The sequence below is a fragment of the Pseudopodoces humilis genome, chromosome 19 (assembly GCF_049639895.1).
Source record: "Pseudopodoces humilis isolate 2021_Gansu_Grassland_sample_001 chromosome 19, ASM4963989v1, whole genome shotgun sequence".
Classification (NCBI taxonomy): domain Eukaryota; kingdom Metazoa; phylum Chordata; class Aves; order Passeriformes; family Paridae; genus Pseudopodoces; species Pseudopodoces humilis.
In genome coordinates this window covers 8,913,925-8,926,877 of record NC_142218.1, presented here as the reverse complement: position 1 = coordinate 8,926,877, position 12,953 = coordinate 8,913,925, and the positions used below count along the sequence as shown (strand labels likewise).

Genomic DNA, 12,953 nt, shown 5'->3' with positions numbered 1-12,953 from the left:
AGCCACCAGCTCCCAAGGGGGGAAGAGCAAGGCCAGAAAGGACTGAGTCCTTTTGGAGGTTCAGCCCATTTACCTACAGCAGGCTGGGGTTTGGGCAGATGCTCTCTGCCAAACATACACACACAGAAGGCTGTTTGCAAAGAGGGGAAGCAGAAATGGCAGGTTTGACGGAGGTGCTCCCCAGGTGCCCAAGTTCTTGCAGATGGATGGACCAAGTCCAGGCAAGATCAAGCCCTGAGCTATTAGTAGGTCTCCAAAGTTTGGGTGAGACCCAAGGTTGGAATATGCCCCACCTACTTTTAGATGTTTGCATCTCCACCTCCTGGTAAAAACAGTAAGATAGAAACAGCTTTAGAGTCCTATTCATTTGTCATATTCAGATGCTTCCATTACCTTTTCCTATATTTACAACCCCAAATAATTCTCCACATACTAAGATTGTTTAAAATCATTGCCAAATTAAAACCAAGTTTCATACCTACATGGTGTTATCTAAGTTTAGATAGAGGACAGAATCAGGTTAGGAAGAAATTCTTCCCTGTGAGGGTGGTGAGGCCTTGGCACAGGTTGCCCAGAGAAGCTGTGGCTGCCCCTGGATCCCTGGAAGTGCTCAAAGCCAGGTTGGACAGAGCTTGGAGCAACCTGGGACAGTGGAAGTTGTCCCTGCTTATAGCAGGGGTGTGGAATAAGTTTTAAGGTCTCTTCTAGGGCAATTCTATGATTCTATTTATCCCATTAATTTACTGATCCTCATACCAAACCTCAGCAGCTCTCTCTGTGTCATTTAATATGACTTGAGGTGCTCCCACCACCCACAACTGCATCGAGGAGGAGGGTGCAGGCTCTGGGTCTGAAGGGGCAGCTCAGAGAAGGTTTCAAATTATATCTGGCTTATGTTGCAGAAAATAAAAACATCATCAGCTACAAAAGGTTAGTGCAGAAATTCTTCCTATTCCTCATTAGCTGGCACAATAAGCGAGAAGCTGCTAATTAAGAATAGCATTAAAAACATCTAGATGTTAAAAGAAGAAAATGTGGAGAAGAAGAAAAAATCTATGCAAAATTCCAGTAAGTTACAGACAAAGAGGTCTTGAAATTCTCCTTCTCTCTAAGTCTTTTCCCTTCCTTACAGGAATATCCATAACCAAGAAACAGACCATGACAGAGATGTGCATCCCCTACCCACAAGAACCAAACCAGAGATCACATTAACCAAGTTCCTTTAGAGCTGATACGCATTAAATGCTCCATTCCCTCAGGCTATGGAAACACAGCCCTCATGAAGTGCCAGCAATTGAGTTCAAGACATAATGACATGAGGACTTGTCCCTCTGGCTCAGGGTGATGCTTAATTGGGTGTGAAGTCAGCTTTTGGATAAACACTGCCATTAACACGCTGGCTTCTGTGCAGCTCCCAGAGAGGTGCTACTCCTTTCCCCCCAGTTCACTGCAGGGCAGCTTTCTGCAGGCATGGGGTGTGTCTGGAAAGGCCCATCCTGGGGAAAAGGACACCACAAAACTGCTGCACTGGCAGTGTTTCAGAGGAGCCCAGCCACGTTTGCCCTTGGCACCTCCAGTCCCTGCTCTGCTACCAGTGGAGACTTACAGCTCCTCAATGCCTCATCTCTTCTGATTAATGAAAACCACACTAATCAAAAACCCAACAGGATCAGCAGAGCAACCTCTGGGGGAAAAAAAAGAGGGTACAAATCCCACCTCCCCCTCAGCCATGAGCCACTGAAGAGCAAGAACTGCTGCTCAAGGACATAGAGTGTGCTCAGGTCCCCACGAGCTGTCCAGCTGCTCCCCACCCCGAGATGGACAAACATCCCATGCAAGCTCCTACCCATGCTCCAAACAGCCATGCTCCTGCAGCCAGGGGAGATGGGATCAGCAGCACGGATCTTCCAAAGGATGGAGCCAGCTTGAGGGTTGGTTTTGTTGCTCATTCAAGCCTGGAGTCTTTATATAGTGTCAGGGCAGGATCCAAAAGCGGAAGAGAGACACCCACTCCCAGGGAGTGTAACACACACACTGAAATAAATAGCTCCCTGCCTAGGGGGATGACTCAGGAATCTCACTAGTCCTTAAAGCACAAATCACTGCTAATAAACTCCAGAAAGCTTGGAGGAAGGCCTAGCAATAGGTCAGCTGGGCAAGACTTGGCATTCCCAGCCTTGCCAGGCAAAAAGGAAGAGGAAGGATGAGTAACCAGTGAAAAATAACAATGTCCAGCATTGAGGCAATGGTCACACCAGCCTAAGCCCTTCCTGCAGTCTACCTGCCTGAAGAGCATTGAGTAGTCCTTGTTATTGGGAAGAGGTTTTGTTTTTCACTGGCACTCCTGGAAGCACTCAGGCTTACCCACCATATGTCTTGAAGTGGCAGGAGCAAACAGAGCCTCTCTCTGTTTGTCCAGCTATAATATACAGGTATTTATATTTACCTATTTTGCTCTCCTGTTGAGTGAAAGACAGAGTGCTCTTACATCCCTTATTACATTCTTCACGTCAGGTAACAAACCTCCCAGCCAGCATAAACTCAATTGATGGCCACTTTGAGACTCTGAGTTGAGCACAAACCCATAAACATGCAGAGAGCATCTCCCAGAGCTGTCATTTCACTGCCACATGTAACAAACACTCCAACAGGAGAAAGTCAATAAGACCCATTCACAGCCCTCTCTACATGCTGCATCTGTAATGAACAATGAGATCCCAGAAAATTGTTCCTCTGTGGGTGATCCATGTCATGGAGAAGATGCCACCTTCATGCTCCCAGCCCAACCTTAGCCCTGCTGAGGTTCTCAGACCACAGGTTGGCCAAAGCCAACCCCACCTTCCTTTGCAAACCCAAGAGCACAGACAGAAACCAAACCACCAATCCAAAAGCAAATCGGGTGACAGGAAACGCTGTTAAAAAGAAAAGTGGAGCAAAAAGAACATTTACCAGCAGTGCCCAAACAACTACTTTATGTCTTTTCTGTGTCTCAAATGCTCAGTACACCAAGTCTTCCAGCAGGGACTGGCTCTTTTTGACTTGATGGGCAGAACAGAAGCCTGTAGACTGCACTGCTAATGCTATAATATTAACAGAATAATATTAACTGCTGTAATATTAACAGAATAATATTTTCCCTTTCTATTCATTTTAACTATTCTTTGACTGATGTTTTTTCTTTTCCTTTTGCACCCCATATTAGCTTTTTCCACCATACCAAGCCAAATCTGCAAGAAACAGACAAGTACCCAGGCACAACCTACTGCCCTCACACAGGAGACACACGAGGTGTACACAAGTCACCCCTCAGTCAGGATTTCTGATAGCTTATTTTTTTCCTGGGCATCATGATAACTTCATGGAGAGTGACAGGCTCGCTGTGGAAGCTGCGTTAGGAGTGCCTGCCCTGCTGTGCTCATCCCTTGCAGTGCGTGACAGCAGCTCTGCTGCCACCCCAGCCCTAATTTGCTCCCACACTGTCACCTCCCCAGGGCTGGCAGAGCTCTAAACGAGAGAGCAGGACTGCCAGGCAGATCAGGGTTTGTTTACAAATGAGGAATTTGTGAATGCCTGGGAAAGACCCTCCGGAAGGCAGAATCTGTCCTGAAGAGACCAAGCACCAGGCACGACGGACTGCCGGGAAGCTCAGACAGAGAGTGGTTGCCTCCTAACCCAGACATTCCCTCTACCTTTGCCTGTCCTCTTGTTTCTTCTCCCTGTCCCACCCTCCCAGGGGAGGCAGTAAAAAAAGGAGGATCTCTGAATGAAGATGGCAACTGGGCACCTCACTCTGGAACACAACTGGAGCTGCTTAGGAGCTACAACCAGAATCAACGAGGCTTGATTGTTTCGGATTTTTTCCAGTCTTGGGCTGCAGATCACAAGAGTTGACTAGGGTTTGCTACAAAGATTCCTTTCTCCAAACCACTTCTCAAAGGTGGATCTCAGATCCAGGTCATCCCATTTCAATGTGGATCAGCCTCATCTCTCCACCTTACCTGCTGGGGTGTCCACAGTGCAGTTCTGGCTTTGAACACCCCAGTTCCCACAGGCTGTGGCAGGAGGTGGGAGATGCCTCCACTCACTCCTGTCTCAGTTTGAAATCATGCCAGGCTCTTTCTTCTCTCCTCCTTGCCTGGACTGATCCCACCCAGCCCTCACTGAGGTGTGCAAGGGAAGTTAGACTCCCTCTGCCATCAACAGAGAGAAATGGGCACCTCCAGAAGGCAAATCTGCCCTGCTAAACCTGCACTGAGGCTCCTGTGGGATTTGCAGAGGGAATCCAGCAGGTGTCTGAGCATCACCAAATTCACAATGAAAGCTCACTGCACCTTAAACATCTGGATATTATAGGTCCCAAGTCCAGTGACTGCTCAGTCACAAAAGCTTTCACCCAGCAACCCCAGTGACTCTGATGTAGCTTTAAATCACCAGCAGGACTGAGAGGTGAGAAGATTCCAGAGGTCTTCTTGCTTCCTCACTTGGAAAAGTCAGCTCTTTGACATCCAATCCACTCAAAAAAAAAAATCACTGGATGGATGCTTACCAACACCAAAACTTTTCCACACATCTAAAAAGCACATTAAAAGGCTGGAGTGATGCCAAGGAGAGACCAGAGTTCTGCAGGAACTCTCTGCATTCCCTCCTTGATTGGCAGTCATAGAGCCAAGCGGCCCCGAGGCTGTAACAAAGCAGCTCTTGCCATCCCAGCCAGTGCCTTGTGCGAGATACTCCCCACCAAACACTGCAAGTAATTATTTCAGTGCTTCACAATAAATGCCCACGAGGCCACCCAGACACCTCTGCTGGCAGTGTCACAGGAGGCTGTGTTTGCAGCTGACCCAGGGTGAGCCACGAGAACCATGTGGGGAGCCGAGGCCACCACAGCTTCAGGGAGCTGAGCAGGTTCACACAACTTGCTCATCACGCATATTGCTCTTACTGGAAAGCAAAATTTGCATTGAAATATCTACTCTTGCAGTCCTGGTGGAATCATCTATCATCACAGGTGGCTGTCAGAATAGCCCACATCTTTTTGTCTTGCAGCCTCATTAGGAGCCATTTAAATACATGGTGGTGGAGGACCCTGCAGCACTGTCCTTCTGCACTACCTGGCTTTGCCATCATGTGTTCACTAGTCAAGTACATCTAAATACACTCTAAATGCATTCTAAATAGATTCATGAAACAGTCCAGACCACCACAACAATCTGGTTTTGCAATGTGGTTCCCTTTGGACTATCAGGGGATAAAAATCATTGCATTATTCTAAAGAAATGTGTATCTCAGTGCTGGAGATTCCTCTCTTTGATCTACAGGGACATCACACCAACAGGGACAGGCCATTAATCCTTTGTAGGAACCACTCTCCACCTTTCTCAGCTCTACCATATCTGTTCCACAGGAGATGACATGATTATATGAGATTTTTCCCAGGAAAAGGGACTGGCACATCTCCCTGTCACCATGATTTAAAGAACAATCTGTTCCTCAGGAACTGAGAAATCAGTGAGCATTTGGGCTACCTTAAAAAGGGTTGTGCAGGGCTAAGTGTTTGCTGCTTAACTCCCAGAAGCTGAACACTAAATTTACATGCTTTTTATCCTTGAGAGCACCACTGATGCCAGGCAGGCAAACCCTGTGCCCTGCTCATCCTGGACAGTGTCTCACCCTGTCATCCCTTCCTTCTACTGCAATGCAAAAAAAAAAAATAAATCAAGAAACCTGATTTTTATAACTATATCTCTTTGAGCTGTGCCCATCTTGCCTTTAGTACAGGATTTGGGGCTTGCATTTTGGGTTATTCCTTTTTTAATACATTGAACCATAGCAAGACTCATCTGGTTGAGGTGTGTTGCAGCACAAAAAGGAGGTGACCCAGAGGATCAGCTTGTTTTTCATTTCCTTAATGTCAGTGTGGGGTGAATGTGATGGTTGGAACGTGACACATTAAAGCGACTGAAATCAGGTTGCTCCCACCAAGCTCTGACTAAGCAGCTGGAGAGGAGCTGGTGAGGCACCTGGTGGGATCACCAGGAAGGTCCCTGGTCCCTGGGGTGGACACAACCCCACAGCTCAGGGCAGAAGCACTGGAGGTCAGGGCTCAGCAGGTCCATTAAGCTCAGCACCCGTGGGAGGGAGATCCTTACTGGCCCCTTCATCCCACTCAGCCTGGAGGTGTGAAGGAGAATCCAGGAGAGGTCCCTGCACGTCACTGGTGGATGGGCTGAGTTTGGTGGCACCGTACCTGCCCAGGACAACCCTGGCTGAGGGTGGTGAGGGCTTGCCATGAATCACCTCTCCTCAGGGTTTGGGGATGGACAATCGAGACTGTCAGACCACATTTACCCCGAATTCTGGAGTAAGAGATTATCTGGGAATGGATCTATGTGAAATAACAGTGCTTTCATCACTTCTGAGGAGTGAAAAAAGTCACAAAAGAGGTCACTTCTGCAAAGAGAAACCCTGGAACTCCAGGGAAGCACCTCACCCACTCTCTCTGCTCCCCCTGTGCCAGCCATGGCCATGCCAGGATGCAGGCAGTGCAGGCAGGACACTGGAGAGAGAGGTGGCTTGTCTGGGTGAGAAGGGAAGAACAAATGGGATAGGGATGGTACAAGGAAATTTTAATAGAATTAGACAGGGAGGAAATGTTCCTCATTATAATTTAAGTTCATGCACTTGCTTAATTAACTAAATGCATGGTGCACAGTATGCAGATGAAAAATGCACCCAAACTATTTTTAACACAGTTAAAGAGGTGCATTAGGGCTGTAAATTCTAAGTAGGAAATGCAAGAATTATGTTGGTTCCTGAGCACACAGCTTTAAAAGTGCCTGAATGCAGGCTGTTTTCTTGCCACTGTTCCAAATGCAGCCCCTTCTTCAGCTCAGGGACCAAACCTGAGCAGCTCACCCAGGGATCAGCAAATGTGCATCCAGACACCCCAGATCCAGGGTGAGCACCTTGATTAGGCTGGCACAGAACACAGTGATCCCTCCTGAATTAAGATGGCAGTTAGGGACAAAAAATCACTTTCAAATATTGCAATTTCAGCCCTTCCTAAGCACAGGACAGGTTATGGAAACCAAGCCAAAAGGACTAGAAGGGAAAAAAAATAATCCAGAGTAATAGAATGGAAAAATTTTGGATGCCAAATGCCCAGCTGCACAAAGATCTAAATTGAGATCGAAGTGCTGCTGCACCCCTCAGAAAGCCTGACCTGCTATTTAGACACAGCTGAACTTTTCAAGTTTCAGCTTGAACTGAATGAAGCCATGTGCTGCATTGGTAAGGATCTGTCAAAAAAATAATAAAATAAAATGTTGGGGGAATAGAAAAATAGAAAAAGATGTTGAGGGAAATATTGGGAGAAGGTGGGAGATAAAGGAGGCTCAGACTTCTGGGAGCCAGAGACCATGTCTAACTACACCCAAAAATGGGGCCCACCAGGCTCAGCTGTCCATGGGGTTGTGCAAAATATATATTATAAATCATATATATCATATATATCATACACACAGCTCCCAAGAGCAGGTCACCCAGTTGTGTCAGTGTAGGAAGAGCTATTAAGTACAAAAATGAATCATAACACAGAAATATAAAACCGTGCTTTTCTCACAGAGGTAACGGCGCTTTTAGAGAGGCAACAACAGAGATGAGACCAGGGATGGGGGAGTGAGAGATTCCCTGGTTTGAATTTCCCTGATTTCATATGCATGAAATGGTGTGAAAGGGAATGATCGACAGCAGGAAGAGGTGGGGAATTAAATCAGATGGATTGGATCTAGGATGCAGCACTGGAAATAAATGCAACCTGCACAGGCATCTGAAGGCAGAGCATCAATGGCCCTGTGCAGAACCAGCCTGGGCCTCTGCAGGCAGGAATTTAGCAGAGCTACTTACCAAGTAAGTACTCTCATAATTATTAAAATATCTCCATGCTGGGAGAATCTCAAGTTTTTGTCTTGGATTTGCGTGCAGGGAGCTGCCTGAGCAGCCCCGGAGCATCTCTGTGCCTGGAAAGTCAGCTGGGTCTGTGAGCATCTCTGAGATAAAACCCAGCCTTGCAGCATCACAAAGTCACTCACACTGGAAGTAAATCTTCATGCAAGAAGTCCCCGTGAGCAGCAGGAGCAGGGAAATAGGGGTGCTGGCAGTAGAGAGAGCTGACTGAGCCCAGGACAGTGGCAGGGCAGGGCACCCTCATCCACAGTCTTCTGTTCCTTCAGGATGAGGGATAAAGGTGCTTTTGTGCTCCAGGCTTTGGCACAAAATGAGGTTTGGGGCACGAGGAGACAGAGGGACCCCAATAGCACAGGTAGGGCACTTCCCTGGCCTTTGGGACATGGGAATGGCTCCAGCTCTAACATACAAACTTTGTGACCTTGAGACAGTCTTGTCATCCTCCCACACCTTTGAATAAGCTTTTTATCAGTCCTGTCAGTCTGCATTACTGATTTCCAGTTACAAAACCCATTCCAGCACTCACAGACCTGGCACAGGCCATGCCAGGCTCACTCGGGCAGAAAGGGGGGATAACTGATGCGTGAGCTTATCCTGGTAACTTTGTGTGAAGGTTCCCATATCCTTCAGCTCTTCAAACACTCTAACAGCTAACTGCCAAGGCTGAGCCTATCATGTGCACAGTACAGAAAACTGGAGTCCACACAACTTCCCAATACACCGTATGAAATAATGATATCACCAACTCTTCACAGACATTGGAGCAATTACCACTTCAGCCCTGAATTCAGCCTCCATTTCCCAGCAGGTGCCTGAGGGGTGGGGGCAGAGGCTGGTTTTACACGGCTCCCTGTGGTGCCACAGTGGATACAAGTGGAGTCACAAGCCCAGAACAAACGCAGCTGCTTGGGATGGGAAGGATGCAGCTACGTGCTGAGAGCCAAGGAGCACTGGGAATGGGGCAGTTTGGGGTGACCCTGCTCCTGCCCTGGGAGCTCTCCTGGCTGCCCAAGCAAATGCCACCACAGAGAGCCAAACAGGTCAGAAGTTAAGACAGAAGTTAGCCGAGGAAGCCAAAGATGTTTGTAGAGCCCTGGCAGTCAGCGCTAGCCCTGCTGTTTGTCATTTGGGTTTTAGCCCCTTCCATCCCTGTCACTGTCACCCCCGTGTCCCCCAGCTGTGCTCTCACCTGTGTTTATCAGCACACAGTGCACATTGCACACAGATCCCCACCCTCAGTGCACACACAGGCAATAACCCAGCTCACAACAGGAACACCTGGCCCCTCTGGAAGATTTTGTGACTTAAACCACCCACAACTCCAGAGGATGGCCGAAGCATGAAAGGTGCTCAGGATGCCCAGTGCTGGACTTCACACTCCTCAGCTGAGCTCCACAGATGCTCTCCCTTCTCCTCTCTCATTTCCCTGGTAAGATGAGCTCCCCCAAGGACCCCAACTCGCTGCAGTGCTCAGCAAATCTCCCCCTTCCACCCAGCCAGCATCTCCCCTCTCCAACTGGTCCCACCAACACCTCCAAGGAAGGCCTCAATGTACAAAATGGCTGAGGAGCAGAAAGCACATCCCAACTCCTTATCTTACAGCAGCACAACAGCAAAAGGATGGAGAGGGGGAAAAAAATCAGAAAAGGCCCCGAAAATCCTTTTGCCGTGGTTGACAGAGGCCCTGGCCATGAGGAAAACCACAAAAACGAAACAAAAAAAGCCATTGGCACCAAGGGTAGGAACACCTCAGCCTGAGCCCAGGCCTGCGGAAGAGCCCGGTGGGACTGTGGAAAGTCCCAGAGGGAAGGGAGTTGCAGTAACACCGAGATTTATCTTGACCCTCCCTTTGCAATCCTGGGAACAACGGGAAGTCATCTGCGCTCCTATGCAGCAATGCTTCAGAGATTCAGGGAATCCTTCTGCCAAACGCGGGTCAGCTGGGCCATTTCTACCCAAAACCCGGTCCCAGGGGGAGATGTGCACCCAGGGATGCTCCTTTGTTTACCGCTCGGCTGTACAGGCAGGGAGCCCCAGACACTGATTACCATTTCTTTCTAGACACATCTCCCATTCAGACGCTTCCCACGGGGGCAAGAAATACCTCCAGAACCCTGAGCAGAGCCCCAGAACCAACCCCGGCCCCAAACCGACTGCAGCCACCCAGCAGGCAAAGATGGGGCCGGAGAGGGAAGGATGCTGGGGGGTGGGGGGGAGGAGAGACGGTGCCTGAGCAGAGCTTTTTGTTCCTCTGCTCACAGCATTGCTATGGTGATTTCAAGCAAGACGGAGGAACGGTCGCTACCCATCACTCCCGCTGCTCCAGCCCCCTGCACCGACCGCATGAGCAGCCCCTTCCCCCGCAAGCAGCAGCGGGCAGGGGGAGACAGGGGCTCGGTGCATCGCACCTCTCCTGGGAGCCACCCCCCAGCTCTGCAGGGGCAGCTTCTTCCCCCCCGCCCCTTTCCCCGGATGGCCATCACCGCCCCGTCCCCGGGCACCGCCTGGGCTGGGGCGAGGGATGCGGGATGCGGGATGCGGGATGCGGGATGCTGCGCGGCCCGGCCGGGCGGCCCGACCGGTCTGGGAGAGGATGGGGGGAGCGGCTCAGCCTCCGCCCCCCGCAGCATCCCCCGGGGCTCCCCAAGCCGCCCTGGCACCCGGCATCCCTTCCCCGCACCCGCTCTGCAGCTGGAGCATCCTTCCTCTCCGGCGCATCTGGGGGGCTGAGGGGGTGGAGGAGGGCACCCCGAACCGGGGGGGGGTCTCTGCCATCAGGTTCGCCCCCCACCCTTTTACTCACACGTATGCGTGGTAAATGAATGCCCATCCCCGCGGTCTCTCCAGCACATTGTAGAGGAAATTCTGCAGCTTGCGGTAAAAAGCATTCCTTTTGGGGGGCTTCCCGCTGCCCGAGACCCCGGAGCGGGGCTTGCTGAGGATGCTGCCCCGCTTGGAGCTCTCGGAACCGGCGATGAGGAGCGCTCCGTCCCGGCTGGAGTCCGGGGCTCCCGGGTCCAGCCCCACGAAGCCCACCTTGAGCTTCTTCTCCGCGGCGGGCCCGGGGTAGGCGCCTCCGTTGCGGGATTTCTGCACCATGGTGGCGGCGGGGGCGGCGGGGCCGGGGGCGGCGGGGGCTCCGGCGGGGGCTCCCCCCGCGCTCCCCCCCGCCGCTCCGCGCCGGGGCCGCCCCAAGCCGCAGGAGCCGCTGCAATCGGCTCCGCCAGCGCCGCCCCGCCGCCGCCCGCCCCCTTAACCCTTGGCATCCCCCTCCGGCAGCAGCCTCTCGCACTCCCCCCACTCCCAAAAATCCGGGTTTGACATTCCTCACCCCACCAAAATTGAAAAGAAAGCGGCTCCGACCGCGCCCCGCAAGAAGAGCAGGGTCTGGCATTGCTGCCCCGAACGTAGGTCCCCGCTAAAGCAGGGTCCGACATCCCACCCTCTGATCAAGACACATCTTCCCCCTGCCCCCAACCCAGTGTCTGCTCCTCAAAGCAGGGTCTGGCACCCCCCTCAAAACCACCACGGAGCCCCGGGAAGGGCTGGGCAGCACCCCCCGATGGGATGCCCATCGCTGTCGTCCCTCTGGCAGCGAGGGATGGGTGCAGACACTCACAGGAGGGACCCGATCCATGCCCCATCTCCATGAGCCCACCCAGACACAGACCTGCTCAACCTCTCCACAAATCCCAAACTCATTCCGTTTCTCCATGCTTCCCAAAAGCCCAACCTATCATCTTGGATGCCCAAATTCAGCTTTCATGCTGAAACTGCATCATGACATGGTCACCAAGCTGCTCAGAAGCCAAGCTCCCAGCACAGAAAGCCCATCTCCAGATGTGCTGATCCAAATCAGTTCTTTAACACCCCACTATTCCCCTCTTACACCACGGCTGGATTCTGCCCCAAGGAATATTTCCTTCTGACACACCTTCACTGGACTCAGGAGAAGACAGGCAGACTGCAGAAGATAGGACTGAGGTGCCTGCCCCACATAATTATTCTCCATGGAAAGGGTTCTTTGCAGTGCAATGAGAAGATCTGAAATCAAATAAAATCAAGCCCAAGATAATCAACTCCTTCCCAGTGACATTTCTATCTCTTACAACCCAAAAAATCACAGGTGATCTGTAAACTGTGCACTTCAGTGTGTTCTTTGCAAATAGAACTAGGCTTTAGGACAAAACTTTTTGTATGTAAATTAAATTGCAAGCTCAGGTAAGCTGCTCCTTTCATCACAAATACCTCAACACAATGTTAGTAGGGAAGCAGAAAAATGGTGGCCCCCAGTTTTATGGCTGCAGGAGCCACCCAGGGCCAGGTTTTGTTGGAAAAACAGCTTTTCCTGAAATTCATATGTAAATGAGAAAATCAACATAACCTTTCAGAGTGCACTTCTTAAATCCTGGCTTTTTGGTCCTCTCCTAATTTCTCAGGAGGATCCCAGTGAGAACTAATGGATAAGAGTAGAACTGAGATTAAAGCTGCTGCCTCTCACTCCCCAAATCCTGTCATGCACATTGAGAGAAGAGCAAGCGTGGAGCAGCCCTACATTTTTTATGAACAGAATGTTTCCTGTGACCCATATTCTCTCCAACACATGGCTGAAAGAGAAGCCATCTCTGCAAGGCAGGCAGAAAACTAAAGCTGGGTTAAATACTGGAAAAACAGATCTGCAAGTATGTCAGCGAATAAATTGCTCAATTCAATGAGGGGCCATTCTATTCATTATTTGTGAACACTTGTAAGATCATTAGTGTTCTTTAATAGGGTGGCCAATTACCAATGTGCCTGGCACTAATGTACAAAGTGCATTATTATAGATCCAGTGACGCAGTCCCAAAGCAGGAAATATCCCCCTCCACAAAAAGGCCAACAACAAACAAAGGAAGCAATTTTCAATTAACAAATTCAAGATTACAAATAGTCTGTGAGCCCTAAAGAAGAATCTAAATTCAATGCACTCCTCTTTGCCTAATTAGTTG

General features: G+C 50.2%; 1 protein-coding gene across 4 annotated transcripts in view; it reads right to left on the bottom strand.

The window, feature by feature from the left end:
* KCNQ2 (potassium voltage-gated channel subfamily Q member 2) overlaps positions 1 to 11,064 on the bottom strand; it is a 74,610-nt gene extending 63,546 nt beyond the window's left edge. For all 4 annotated transcript variants that reach the window (XM_005524792.2, XM_088064484.1, XM_088064483.1 and 1 more), the window contains exon 1: positions 10,769 to 11,064. In XM_005524792.2, the coding sequence (XP_005524849.2) occupies positions 10,769 to 11,064 (296 nt within the window). The remainder of the gene's footprint in view (positions 1 to 10,768) is intronic.
* Between the last annotated feature and the right edge of the window lie 1,889 nt (positions 11,065 to 12,953).